This window comes from Lygodium microphyllum, chromosome 18 (assembly GCF_053477565.2).
Source record: "Lygodium microphyllum isolate KBCC chromosome 18, Lygodium_microphyllum_v1.1.10, whole genome shotgun sequence".
Taxonomy (NCBI): Eukaryota; Viridiplantae; Streptophyta; class Polypodiopsida; order Schizaeales; family Lygodiaceae; genus Lygodium; species Lygodium microphyllum.
In genome coordinates, this window is record NC_141152.1 from 39,855,104 (window position 1) to 39,869,584 (window position 14,481).

General features: G+C 43.7%; 1 protein-coding gene across 1 annotated transcript in view; it reads left to right on the forward strand.

The window, feature by feature from the left end:
- LOC148020778 (beta-carotene isomerase D27) overlaps positions 1-14,481 on the forward strand; it is a 75,697-nt gene that overhangs the window by 39,162 nt on the left and 22,054 nt on the right. The window contains exon 8 of the mRNA XM_087699447.1: positions 415-558. Within this exon, the coding sequence (XP_087555573.1) occupies positions 415-558 (144 nt within the window). The remainder of the gene's footprint in view (positions 1-414; positions 559-14,481) is intronic.

The window sequence follows — 14,481 nt, forward strand, 5'->3', positions numbered from 1 at the left end:
GTAGTTTTAGGTCTCTGCCACAGGTGGTTACCCAGTGGTTAATGGTGAAAGTCTAGCAGGCAGTGTGGTCTCCTATGTTTCTATTGCTTTATGCTTCTGAAACAATTCAAGAGGCTCTACTCTCCTCCCAGATTTCTTTTGTACAACATAGATCTTGACACTGCAATATATGTGAGACCTCTCTTTTCCTCTGTGTGACATTGGCACAACTTTTCGTTCCCATGCTTCTTGTGGATAACCAGTCAGACTTGGGGATTAAACCTCTTATAAATTCTTTTATCTTGTGAAAACCAGAAATGGGTTCTAGGGGGGCCCAGCAAATGTCTGCTCTTTTCTTTTGTTGCATTCATTGTGTAGTTGTTTATTGTTCTTTGAAGGAGTTTGATTTGATTGTGAATGGTTTTGTGGCTATAGTTCAAGTTTGGAGTAGAAGCTGTACCAGCCAAAGATGATAAAAGTCTGGAGACTCCTTGCTTGGAAATATGCCCAGCAGCAATGGCACGCATGCGGACAAAAACAAATCTGAAAGATTCACAGGATAGAGAAATATGCCATCAGGTACTTTGTATAAAAATTGCTACATGCATGTGTGCATAAACACAGAGATGAAATAAAATGAAATGATTTATTGACATCAGCAAGAGGCCAAAATGACCTGTGAAACCATAAGTTACAACTATTTATAAAATAGTAAGTGTCGAGAGATAAGAAATACAATAAAATAAATCTAAATCTACATGCTGATAACAAAAGAAACTAGCTGGTAGTAAGAGGGTACTGATCATCTCAGAAGATTTCTCATCGGTTGTTGGAGCATAGTCTGGTGACTTGCATATGTGAGGTGCATGTCAATTATTTCATTAGTGTGGGACCCACGACCCCAAGATATCAATTGGTGCCAAAGGTAAAAGTTGTAATAAGTTATGCTTGACAAGTAGTAGGTAATATCCATTGTCAGATTTGGACCTAGACAACTACTCAGAGATATTTGGAAGCTAAATTGGCCTAGCTAATTTAATTATTGGTTGGTGGAATTGTTTTTTTGGGCACTAGAATAATTATTAAATTAAATTTCAAGATTAATATTCTAAAAATTAATTTAATAAGCTAGACAATGTTTGAAAATGGGATTAGAAGGCTGTCACTTAGCAAAACTTGTCCACGTAAGTGGGAAAGGCGTTTTTTTGTGTGTGTGTGTGTGAGAGAGAGAGAGAGAGAGAGAGAGAGAGAGAGAGAGAGAGAGAGAGAGAGAGAGAGAATTCGTGTATCTTGTAATCATGTAAACTTGTACCTTTTTTCGTAATTAATACAATTACCTTTTACGAAAAAAGAAGAAGAGAGAGGGTCATTCCAGCCTTGTGCAAGCTGAGAGAGACGAAAAGAAGGTTGCTATAGCTGCTGCAACAGTTGATAGGCCATTTTGAGCTAGCAAGAGACCCTCCAAGAGTAGATGACATGCCTTGAAGAGTCTGACAGCAATTTGAAGGCTCTCTCAGCCAAACAACATTGTATGGAGTGTGTTCCATGAGTGGAAACAACTTTCATGGTTGTCTAGATAAGAACTGATTTCTTCCATTTTCTTGCGAAATTTCTCTCTTTGACATTCTCTCTCATCCTACAACCATTTCTCAACTTCCCTGAACATTTTCCAGTAGTTAGAGGAAGAGATTTTAGTCCATCTCTGCTGTAAAGCCTAGTTGACAGTCACCTCGGGATAGTGTTGAGAATTGAAAGCCTAGGACTTAAATTCTAGCACCTAAAATTGAGGAATTTCAAGGAGATAGAGGCTAGCCAATCAATATCAAATTTGGGGGTTGAATTTGTCGTTCAAGAAGCAACGTGAAGGCCTATCCCCTAGTGAACCAAGGGGCAAATTGGTTTGGAGGCTTGCTAGTTAGTTTCGACAATAAGAGGCATTGGGATTAGCTCAGAAGATCCAAGGATATCAATTGTACTCCATCTATTTGCAATGAAAGTTAAGAAATACCACAAGGGGTGCTAGTTTTGGGGCCAACAAGCTGTCCATTGTCCAAATTAAGTGGTAACATTTGCATTTTCAGTTTATGTGAATTTTATGCTTGCTATAATTAGTGTTAGATCAAGTTATTTACCACCCTATATGAGGAGCAAGGCCGGTCTCAAGGCTCCATCCTTGGCATACCGTCAAATCTCTTGAATTGATGGGCTTGAGACAGCTGATTGAAGATCAAAAGCTTTGCTTTGGTGCTGAAATTGTATTCAGCGAAGCATTACAGCATGAATGTCTTTAGATAGTGAGATGGGATCAAGTGGGGAAGATTCCTCTCAATCTGAAAATTCACAAAGTGTTGGGGGAAGTGCAATGCTTGATCTTAGACAAGGCATGCAACATGGACAACAAGTTGATAATGTTGGTTTAAACCAAAATGTAGGTCCTTCTAGGCCTTTAGAAGTTGATGGCTTGTAAGAGGGAGAGGAATTTGATGACTACTTTAAAGACCAGCTGAGGATAGTAGCTAAAATGCTTGTGCAATTACTAGAAGATACTGTTTATGTACTTTTTGGAGCCCTTAAAGGAGGGAAGCAAAGGCAACAAGAGGAAATTGTCTTCAATAGCTTTGGGACAACAAGATGCACTGAAGGAAGAGCAAATACAGCAGCATGCTGTTTCAAATGCGGATAGTGATGCATGCAATTATGGGGCAGTTAGGGTAGTTTGATGATGGCACTAGTTTCCATGCTATGGTGGGTCAGGGACTGTATACGGAGATGTATGGCACAACTCCTTATGGTATGCAACACTCAATGTGTGGTGTGCAAGGTCCAACGCATCTGGGTATGGTTGGTAATATGCATAACTCCATGTATAGCGATGTTGGCATGATGTTGGGGCACAAAGTAGCAAGTTTGGCAATATATGCATACTCCCCATTGCTTTTGCGACTCATGATAGTAATGCTGGTTATGCAAATGCTCCATATAAGGTTGGCCATGAGGACAAATACAGCTAGTAATGCATGTATGAGGAAAAATTCAGCTATTAATGCATGCAATATATGGGAAGATATATCTTGGTGTGGTTGGTAGTATGCAAATTCCCTTGCACAATCACATTGCAATAGTCCAAAATATTCAAACATGAATGTCTCCTAATGCATTTGGTGCTCTTAGCATGTCAAGTATACCTAAGGGGCTAGTCAATTGGATGCAATGTCGCATATTAATTAAGTTGGAATTGCAGTAATGTGAAAGTATGAAGCATCGCAATGCTTAAGAGAAAAAATGACATGAAACCTAGTGGAGGTTTTGAAGAAGGTAAAGTTAGAGGTAAAGTTTCCATGTGTTTCTTAGTGAAGGGGAGAGTGCACAATGATGTGCGAGATCAAGGCGTTAGCTGAAGAGCAGAGCTACGCTGAGAGTTAGAGAGAGTGAACGGAGAGATAAGTGTACCATTGTGATGGTATACAAAGAATAAAAAGAATGTATTTATATGTTAGGGTACATTAAGGGTGTGTTCACACCCGTAAGTCTATTTACACGGAGACGAAGGGACTTTACACCCAACAGTCTCCCACTTAAAGGCTCGAAGTGGTACCTTTAAGCTAAACAACTCCCACTAAACGAATGCAATGCTCATGCTGAGCCTTTGCAAGAGACTTAGTGAGAACATCTGCAAGATTATCTTGGGGTTTGACCTTAGTCAGTGTGACAAGACCATCATCCAAGACTTATCGAATAAAGTGATACCGAACATCTATGTGTTTGGTATGTGCATGGAACATGGCATTCTTAGCTAGACATACTGCACTCTGGCTATCACAACCAAGCACTGGAGTATGTGAAGAAAGACCAAAATCCTTGACGAGACGGCCAAGCCAAATAGCTTCCTTAGAAGCTTCAATGGCTGAAATATATTCAGCTTCTGTAGTACTCAGTGCCATAATTTTCTACAATCTTGAACACCAAGAGATAGCTCCACCAGAAAAATTAAAAACATACCCACTGGTAGATTTCCTAGTATCAAGATCTCCTACCAAGTCTGAATCACAAAATCCGTGCAACTCTAGTATACCCTTTCCATAGCATATACACTTTTCTTGTGTACCTTTCAAGTATCAGCAAATACATTTCATTGCTTTCCAATGTGGCTTTCCAGGGTTAGAAATAAATCTGCTAACAACTCCCACTGCATGAGCAATGTTAGGGCGAGTTGCAACCATGGTATGCATCAAAGATCCACAAGCTGATGCATAAGGTATACCCTTCATGGCACTAGCAGCTGCATCATCCTTAGGGCAATCAACTTTGCTAAGCGTTGTATGTGGCGGTAAAGGCACACCAAGAGGCTTAGCATCAGCCATATTAAACCTGTCAAGTACTTTGCTGATATACTTGTCATGTGAGAGAAACAACAAATGTTGCCCTCCGTCTCTTTTAATGCGCATGCCTAAAATGTGTTTAGCTGCCCCCAAATCTTTCATAGAGAAGGCTGAACCTAGCTGCCTTTTAAGAGCATTCAAAGTACTCTTATGGTGTCTTGCAATCAGCATGTCATCCACATATAAAACCAGCACAATAAGGCAGCCATCATCAGCCTTTTTAGTGTATAAGCAATGATTTGCATGACTGCTTTTAAATCCATGGCTGAGCATAAAGGTATCAAATTTTTTGTACCATTGTATAGGGGCTTGTTTCAGCCCATATAAGCTGCAAACCAAATGCTCTTTGTTGGGAATAAAGGTATCGTGCCTTTTTAAATGTGCGCGGGTGTGAACACACCCTTAGCACTTATACTTACACATATATATCTATCTAAAAACCTAAAGGTACACACTCGTCATTGTACCTGAAAACGTGCTCACTCTCTACTCTGCTCTCCCTCACTCTCTTTCTCTCTCACTGCGCGTAACGACAGTCTGTCTTGATCTCCGTGCCTTACCAGTCTCTACAAATTGGTATTAGAGCTGTGGTTTAGGCGTTTGTGCCTCTCTCGGAGTTCGAGCAGGACAGACGAGCAAGTCGTGAGCTGCAGGCATTGTGGGTAGTCGCAGGCGAGTAGGAAGTGTCGCAGGCAGGATTGACAAGAGTTGTAGGTGTTGCAGGGCGTGCGATAGGTTGACAAACGACATGGGCAGCGGTAGACGGCGGGCAATTGCAGCGAGACGGGCTGCGATGTGACGTGCAGGCAGTGGGCAGTGGCAGACGGCAGTCAATCACAGCGAGACTGGACGACTAGGTGATTGGGCAACAATAGTGAGCAGGCGGGCAGGCATCGTTGCGAGCAGGCGCCTTCAGCATCACGTGACGTGACATGGGCACCAGCCAACGACCTGCATTGCGGATCCATTGACCCGCCGTTCAACATTTTTCTTTCTTCAAAATTTCTTTTTTTTGAAGTTTCCTTACCGAGCGTTCACGTGTGGAGGTACAACTTCCAATTTTCGTGCAATCTTGGCCCAAAAATTTGGGGCTTTTCCCAAATTTGGGGATCTCAACGTAGAATTGGACAATCAGACTCCGAAATTGCAGCATCTGTGCACATTTGCCTAGGAATTTTGGGGCTTTTCACATTTTAGTGAAATTATTTCAATTTCACTAGAATTAGTGCACGCAGGACTTGGAAAATTTGGGGATTTGTCCAGATTTGATGCGAGCAAGATGCAACAGTGATATCTATCTCGGAAATTACAGGAATTTGTGACATTTTGTCTCTAAGATTTGGGGCTTTTCATTTACATGCACAAATTGGCCTGAAATTAACCCAATTTCTCGACGTTGAGGCACATTGGACCCCGTGCAATTTGGGGCTTTTGCAATTTGGGCAAAATCTGTGCAACATTTGATCATTTTATGTACATGCAGGTTGAATTCCATGCAATTTGGACATTAACACTTGGTAGAATTTGGGGGTTTTCCTGAAATTTCCCTATTTTGGCAAAATTGGCGTGTTGTATGCATGACAGAGAAAATGCAGATGTGTGTTTGATGCTTTGAGCACAAAATTTTGGGATTTTTGACCGTTCGTGTCAAATTTTATGCCCGTGGGTACATGTACAACAGAAATTGCAGCTGAAATTTTGGGATTTCTCATGTAATGTGATGCATATGCCCTGGGAACAGCTGTAATCAGTTGGATAATGCTGTAGCACATGGTTTGGTGCTTCTGAAAATTTAATTACAGATCTTAAATCTGTGCTTCTGCGTGGTCATTTATTGCTGATTGGTACTTGTTTGTACCTTGGTCACTTGGGTGACAGTTTGGGCCTGTAGTTGCTGGTTTTGGTCACATTTGGGCTGAAAATCATGGCTGGCAGCAATGACAACAGTAATCTGATGAACATAAAGAAGCTTGAAGGCGCACATAATTTTGCAGTTTGGCAAAAGTAGTGCTATAATATCTTGCTACAAAAGAAGCAGGCCAAGCCGATTAAAACCAAAGGGGCAAAGTCCGTGGACATGGATCGGGACGATTGGGATGAGTTAAATGAGCTTGCACGCTCAACCATAGAGCTATCGATTTCTGATGCCTTGCTCTTCAACATTGAAGGTTTGGATTCTGCATATGCTATATGGACTAGACTAGAAGAACTGTATGTGCAAAAGAGTGCTGCAAGCAAAGTGTATTGGCTGAAAAAGCTTATGGATTTGCGTATGAAAGAGGGTACAGCAATGTCTACTCACTTGAGTGAGTTTAACTTAATTTTTCAGCCAGCTGGTTGCCTTAAATTTCATGATTGATGAGGAATTTAAGGCTACTTTCTTACTTTGCACTCTACGAGAAAGTTGGGATACATTCAGGACTGCTATGAGCAATTCTAATGTAATCCTTTTGTATGTTGATGTAGAGAGTGCTCTACTTATGGAAGAGATGAATTGGCAGAACAATGCATCCAGTAAGTCTTCCAGTGCTTTGCATACTAGGGGTAGATCATAGCAAAAGGGCAAATATGATGGCAAGGGATGCAGTAAATCTCGTTGCAAAGATGTTGAATGCCATCATTGTGGCAAGAAGGGTCACTTTAAACGTAACTGTTACAAATGGAAGAAAGAGAAAGGAAAAGGCAAGAAGACAGATGATAGCAAGGAAGAGAAAAAGGGCAGTTAGCCTAAGAAGAGCAGTGTGAAAATTGAAGAGGTGAATGTAGTCACTCATGATAGTGATAGTGGGAGTGACGTACGCTTTGTCTCTTCACACTTTGGTGCATATGCTATTGCAAGCACCTGTCTCGTCTGCGAGCTTGGACCGTCACGCTTTGATACCAGTTTGAAGGAGAGAGTGCGCAATGACGTGCGAGATCAAGGCGTTAGTTGAAGAGCAGAGTTGAGCTGAGAGTTAGAGAGAGTGAACGCAGAGATAGATGTACCATTGTGATGATACACAAAGAATAAAAAGAATGTATTTATATATTAGGGTACATTAAGGGTGTGTTCACACCCATAAGTCTATTTACACGGAGAGGAAGGGACTTTACACCGAACACTTAGTGATGCTTTAGCATTGTTTCACCTATGAAAGAATGCAATTGGATGGAGGGTGATGTGGCAGATTATCCTTAGTGATGTACTTTACCTTCATGTGTTCCAGTTAGAGCCGATTTTGGATCGGGCTCTTTTAGAAGGTCAAGAGTATTGCCTGATGCTCTTTTAGAAGGTGTCAAGGGTATTGCATGCTGATAATGTTTTTGCCATCGAGATCACTATTTAGTGTACTAGTTATTGTAAGTGGGTATGTATATGGTATGGTTTGCATCTATGCTATGAAACTATACATTTCCAAGGTTATCAATATATATGGTATGTATGAAATGTATATTTTGAGGTGATGTACATTTGTGAGGTATGTATGGGATACATGGATGGTATGTAATGTACATTTGCAAGTGATGCTATAAAACTACAATTGTATAAGTTACTTGTGGTTTGCACAGTTGACTTATGCTTTACATGACGATCATGTAGGACATCATTACTATGAGGTGATGATTATGGTCAGTTTATGCATTACAATGCATTGGTGGTCAGAACAGTATTGGGTTTTGGCATGTGGATGTATACCTTATGGTTTTGACAATGGTTATGTAATTGGTTTAAGTGATTGGAATTTCACATGCAAACGACATGAGCATGGTTTAGCAATAGGTGCACATGTTGTTGGACTATTATGCCAGCATGTATTTCCAGTAGTGGTGACGGATGCTTTGGCACATTGTAGTGTAATCGAGGATGATTGTAAGGATTTCAAGGGGGTGGTCTGTCACGAGGATGTGAAATTTATTACTTTGCTTAGCATTTGATTAAAAGTTAATCAAATGTGCAAATGTGACTTGCACATGTGAGGTGCATCTTAATTATTTCACCCTGTGGGACCCACGACCCCAAGATATCAAGTGGTGCCAAAAGAAAAAAGTTGTAATAAGCTATGCTTGATAGGTAATATGTGAGACCCAGTATCAGATTTGGGCCTAGACCAATTTATTAGCCACTAATGTCAGTGATGACATTAGAGATAGGCATTAATTAATTAATTAATGCCAGTCTAAGGAATAATAACTACTCATAGATACTTGGAAAAAAAAATGGTATGTCCAAGTTAATTATTGGTTGGTAGAATCATTTTTTTGGGTAGTAGAATAATCATTAAATTAATTTTCAGAATTACTATTCATAAAGTTAATTTAATAAGCTGGGTAATGTTGAAAAATGAGATTAAAGGTTGCCACATGGCAAAACTTGTCTATGTAAGTGGGAAATACGTTTTTGAGTGAGAGAGAGAGAGAGAGAGAGAGAGAGAGAGAGAGAGAGAGAGAGAGAGAGAGAGAGAGAGGGTATGTGACGCCGTCTGACGCCTTCGGCTCGCCGCCTGCAGTCCCCTCGCCTGCCCCTGATGCCCTCCACGGCCGTTGAGTCCTCCCCCCTGCTGTCGGACGGCCCCTTGCCTGCGTCCCCCACCCGCCTGTACTCTGCCCTCTGCACCTGATTCTCGCCCCTTCGCCCTGTCCGTTAGGGTTTTGGCTGATGGACCCCTGCCCTGCGCCCCCGACCGTCTTGCTCTGCCATCGACTGCCAGGCCGTTGCTCTGCCCTCCTGCCCTTGCACTGTTAGGGTTGTGCTTTGCCACTAGGGTTCTTGGGACAGGCCACGACTGAGGCTGACAGGTAAAGCTTCGCTTTCATCAGTTGTGCGTGCAGAATACGCCCCTGGACAACGACTCGGTACAGAAAAGAGGGAGCGAGAGAGAGAGGGAGAGAGAGAGAGAGAAGCCTACGTGTCTCTGCCCCACGTGACTTTTTCACTCGGCCTCTGTCCGACATACGTACTGATACAATATGGCTGGCCTAGATCTGGCTTTCATAGACCAAACGGTGGCAGCTCTTGGTCTGGATTCTGACACCGAGGAACCAGAGGACATGGTTCCGTGCACAGAGGAGATGCCCCCTGCTCCTGACCTCCAGCCAGCGGGCAAACGCACCAAGCATACTTCGGCAGGCATAATGGATGAGCAGGATCGTTCCTATGCTCAGGTTGCTTCTGATTCTGCGGAATCCCAGGAGGTTGATTGGGAGTACCTGTTGGAGTTTGCCAACACTTTGCTGGGCGATTATGTTCAACATAATCAGGAAGTCTTTTCGGACTCTGCAACGGAAGATGTTCTGGAAGCCACTGTGGATCCGAAACATGTCTTGTGCTCCTTTTCAGTGTTCTATGAACGTGCTGTGATACTTTTTTTCATCGGTAGGATCCCGTTGCTTTTGCGTATTCGCCAGTGGCTGCACAGTCTGCTACAAGAGGAATGTGTTGAAGAGATTTTTGTTGGCCCCCGGGGTTTTTTTGAGGTGCTGTTGAAATCAGAGACACACCGTGCTGCTCTCCTGTCTAAACTGCCATTGTTCGTTGATCGCCGTCTGGTCCATGTGGTGCCATGGCACCCCATGGCAGATTTTCAGCGTCTGCTGCAACGTGAATGCCCTGTGTGGGTTGAAGTGGAAAACTGTCCGGCTGTTTATTGGCCACTGCTAAAAGACGCCATGGCCGCTGTGGGCACTGTTCTGGTCCCCCCAAGCCTAAGGGCCATGAATCGCAACCGCCTGTGTATGTTATGGGACATTGCTCGAAAAAGGCCTGCTTGGTTACGCATTAACTGCTCTGGCATGCATCCTTTACATTTTCGTTTGAAATGGGGCAGCTTTGCAGGACATTGCTTTTCATGTGGAAAATTGGGGCATTTTATGGTTGAATGCCCAGAGAAGCACCACACTTCAGATGCCGAGCATGTTGCGCAGCCCATGGAAGATATGGTGTGTGATGTGCCGTCGCAAGATGCCACACAGCCACCTAAAGTTTTGAATAAAGGTAAACAACAGGTCTCGGGTTTGGATTCTGGTGGCAATGACTGGGTAGATGTACGCGCGAAAAAAGGCAACAGGCATGTTGCTGGCATGATGGATACTGTGCCTGTTGCCTCACCAGATTCCATGCGTACGTATATGCGCAGGAAAGAAATGATGTCTTCAGAGCACTCTACTCCTGCTATGGTTTCCTCTGCTCCCCGTCAACAGACAGCTAGGAGAGTGTCTTCAGATGGTCCTAAGGGTCCACCCGCTAAGCTGGATTTTGATACTCGAGGTAACGTCATTACCCCATGGGATCGTCGTTATCCCCGCTCCATCCCTAAGTCAGCGGATATGCCATCCACTTCCAAATCTGGTCGTCAGAACTCTTTTGCCGTGTTAGCTGATTTCTTGGATGAGGGTGTCCTAGACATTCTCGCCGAAAAGGTCTCATCGAGGCAAGCTGTGCCTCGTACCTGATCCTCTTTTGAATCCACATGAAGATAGCTACGTGGAATGTGCGAGGAATTTGTTCTCGCCACAAGCAACATGCCATGTGGACAATATTGCATGAGAATCAGTGGGATGTCTTGTGTGCTGTGGAGCACAAGAGTCATAGTGAAGTAGGTAAAGTTGTGGATTGCCATGGTTTTCGTTTGTTCTATGCAGGGACACATGCCAGGCAGTATTCTGGTGTGCTTATGATTGTACATGAAAAATATCAGCCGGTTCTTATCAAGAATGATGTACATGGCTGCTTTGTGGTGATTGAAATTTTATTCGAAGGAGAGATCTTATGGTTACTTGGCCTCTATGCTCCGAATGATGCTCTATCTTGCCGGGAGCTTTGGCATACCTTGCAGAGTTCCTTGTCCCTTGGCAGACGGGGTTTTTTGATGGGGGATTTTAATATGTGTGTTGATTCTTTATAGTCCACATCAGAACATTCGGTAATGGATGCGCCGGAAAGACGTACGTGGCAGCAGTTGGCTTTTGCCGTTCTTAAGCAAGATCTTTGGTCTTGGCTGTATCCTTCTTCTACAGGGTTTACCTTCCATTCTGCCCAGTATGCCACAACATGGTCGCCGTTAGACCGCATATACATCATGTAGGATGATGATTTCCTTCCTGAGATGCTCGAAATGAAAGTGTTACAACAATATGCATTGTCGGATCATTTCCCTCTGCAGCTTGAGCTCCTTGCACAACCCATTGCACCTTTCAAGCAATTTCTGGATAGACTCCCTTTGCGTTTCAACTCGTCTTATTTGAAGCATGCAATCTTCCAGGGCTATATGCAGCAATTGATTGATCGATTCTTATTGGATTTCTCATCTCAGGGCACTGCTTCCTTTCAACGATTGCTCTCCAATGTGCAGCGGGTTGCTCGCCAGTATGGGATCCATCATGCCTCTCTTTGTCGGCGGCGCCGACAAGCAGCCGAGGAACTGCTAGCTTTGGTTCGTTCTTTGCTGGTGGACACTCCCGATGACGCATTTCTGCTATCACTGGCAATGTGTCTGGCTGATCTTATTAAAGAGTTTCAGTTGAAATCCTATCAGCAGGTCAAATTGCAACATCTGACGGAGACTCTGCAAGACAGTGCTTGTCAGACTCATAAGTTCTTTCGAGCTCTCCACGCCTCTCCTGCTCGAGAGAATATGACGAGGCTCCAGGATGAAGAAGGTCAAATGGTTCTTGATCCGCAGATGATTGTGAATATGTGTAGAAATTATTTCCTCGACCTTCTTGGTTCTACTTCTCCGCCTTCAGGCCAAATTACTCATGCTTGTTCAGTTTTTTATGATCTGGTTCGCAATCAGGTTCCTCAGGACATGCAATCTACTCTGGAGGCAGATATTTGTGAGTTGGAGGTCATGGATGTTCTGTTACACTTGCCTAAGGATAAAAGTCTTGGCTGGGATGGTCTTACCAATGAGTTCTTTGAGTTTTTTGCCACCCAGCTCGCGAAAACTTTGACGGCTTTGTTTCAGCGGGTATGGGAAACGGGGATTATGCCTTCCTCTTGGAAAGAAGGTCTTATTAAATTGCTTCCAAAAGTTCCTTCACCATCCATGTTGAAACAGTGGCGCCCAATTTCTTTGATGGGTTCTATGTATAAAATCTTTTCCAAAGTTATGGCGAATCGCTTCCATAAGCATCTTCCTGCCATTGTGCATCCTCTCCAATATGGTTTTATTAAGGGCAGAAACATTTTGCACAATGTCTTAAATGCGCAACTGGCAATTGATTATGCAAGGCATTCAAATCAGGAGGTTGTACTGGTTCAATTGGACCTGGAAAAGGCTTTTGATTATCTGGACTGGTCTTTCATTGCAGAACTTATGTCTGCTATGGGCTTTGGTGCTCGGATGTCTCGTTAGATCTACACTATTAGTGTTGCAGCATCTTCGCGGGTCATGTTGAATGGAGGCGTTACCAAGCCAATTGTCCTTGCCCGCTCAGTCAGACAGGGGTGCCCTTTGAGTCCTCTCTTCTTTGCCCTTGCGACTCATCCGGTTCTTTCGATGCTATCTCATATGGCAGCTTCTACTTAGTTGGCTGGATTGTTGCTTCCCTCTGGACAACACTTCATTGGTCAATCCTTGGCTGATGACAGTTTTATGATTCTGCGTGCGGACAAAGATAACCTTCACAAAGCATTAGATGTTTGGGCTCTCTTTGGTCAGGCTTCTGGTCTTCGCATTAACGCCTTGAAATCGGCCATTCTCAGCTGCACGGAGTCCGATTTGCAGTCACTGGGCTGGCAGGGCATGGTTGTCCCCTGTGGCTCCATTGTCAGACATCTTGGGTAACCTTTGGGGGTTGATGTTCCCCCAAAGCAGCTATTACGGTGGATTTCACAGAAACTGGCGGCTAAGTTTCTGTATTGGAAGTCTCAAGCCTGGCCCTTCCATGTTCGCCTCAAAGTAGCCCAGACAGTAATGTTGCCAATGCTTACATATTTCTTGCCATTGCTACCCTGGACTACTACGACACTGAATGATCTTACGAAGTCTATTCGTTTCATGTTATGGAAGAAGGATTCCTTGCATGCGGGTATTTCCTGGATTTCTTGGTCACATGCATGCACCCCAAAACGCATGGGTGGAGGGGCTATTTTGGATGCCCACACTCATATGTTGGCACTCCGCTGGTCTCTTTTTCGCGCCATGTGCTCGGATTGTCATCCTTGGGTCATCATAGCCCGTTATTTTCTTGAGGATCACGGACTTCTGCATGGTAATACCCACATCCGCAGTTCGTGGTGGCATGTTCTTAATGCAGATTCTCGGTTCTCCAGTTCTTCCTCATCTCTGCTTACCCATTTGGTGTGTTCCTGGAGACTGGTCCTCCGGAAGTCTCAGTGGCATCCAGCGGAGGATCGTTTAGCTACTAATTCGTTTCAATTGGAACTGTTGGCAGTCTCGCAGTTAATTTCGTGGGACGGTAAACATAAGCTTCGACCACAATTCAACCGTATGGCACGTTTGGGCTTAACTTCGGTCGCGGATGCTACTCTTGCCAGTCGCAATGTGTTCATGTCGTTTCGTACAGCCAGGAGGCTTTTCAGGATCCCTCGTGGATACATGTATTTATGGGAACATCTTTTGAGGGTGCTTCAGAGCAGACAACCCTTTCCTGCCCTTGCTACGGATCGTCCCTGGCAGGATTGGGACTTTGCAGGCCGGCTGAATTTAGAAAAGGCTTCAACTAACCAGGTGTATCATCTTCTGATTAAAGATCATCAATTGCTAGTTAATAAAGCTAATATTCTATGGGGATTGCATAAATCCTGGTCATGGTGGAGGGTAACTGTGATGGAGGGCTGGTTAAATAAGACACCATTCAAATATAAGGTCTTTCTTTGGAGGGTGATGATTTGTGGTATTCCACTTGCTTCAGCTCTTTCAAAGCGCCGAATCTCCAATGGCAACTGTTTCTTTTGCACCACCACTGTGGAATCCGCCCGTCATCGTTTTATTTCTTGCCCCCTTGCTCAGAAAATCTGGTCATTCTTGTCAGCCGTCTGGCGAGCGGTGGTTGGTTTCTCGCTTCGCCCGTTTGATTGGGTTTTCGCGCAGCCCAAATATCCCACACCGACATAGGCACATATGAAGATCTTGTTTCACTTTCTTCGATATTGGGGCTGTTGGCACAACTGGACCATTCG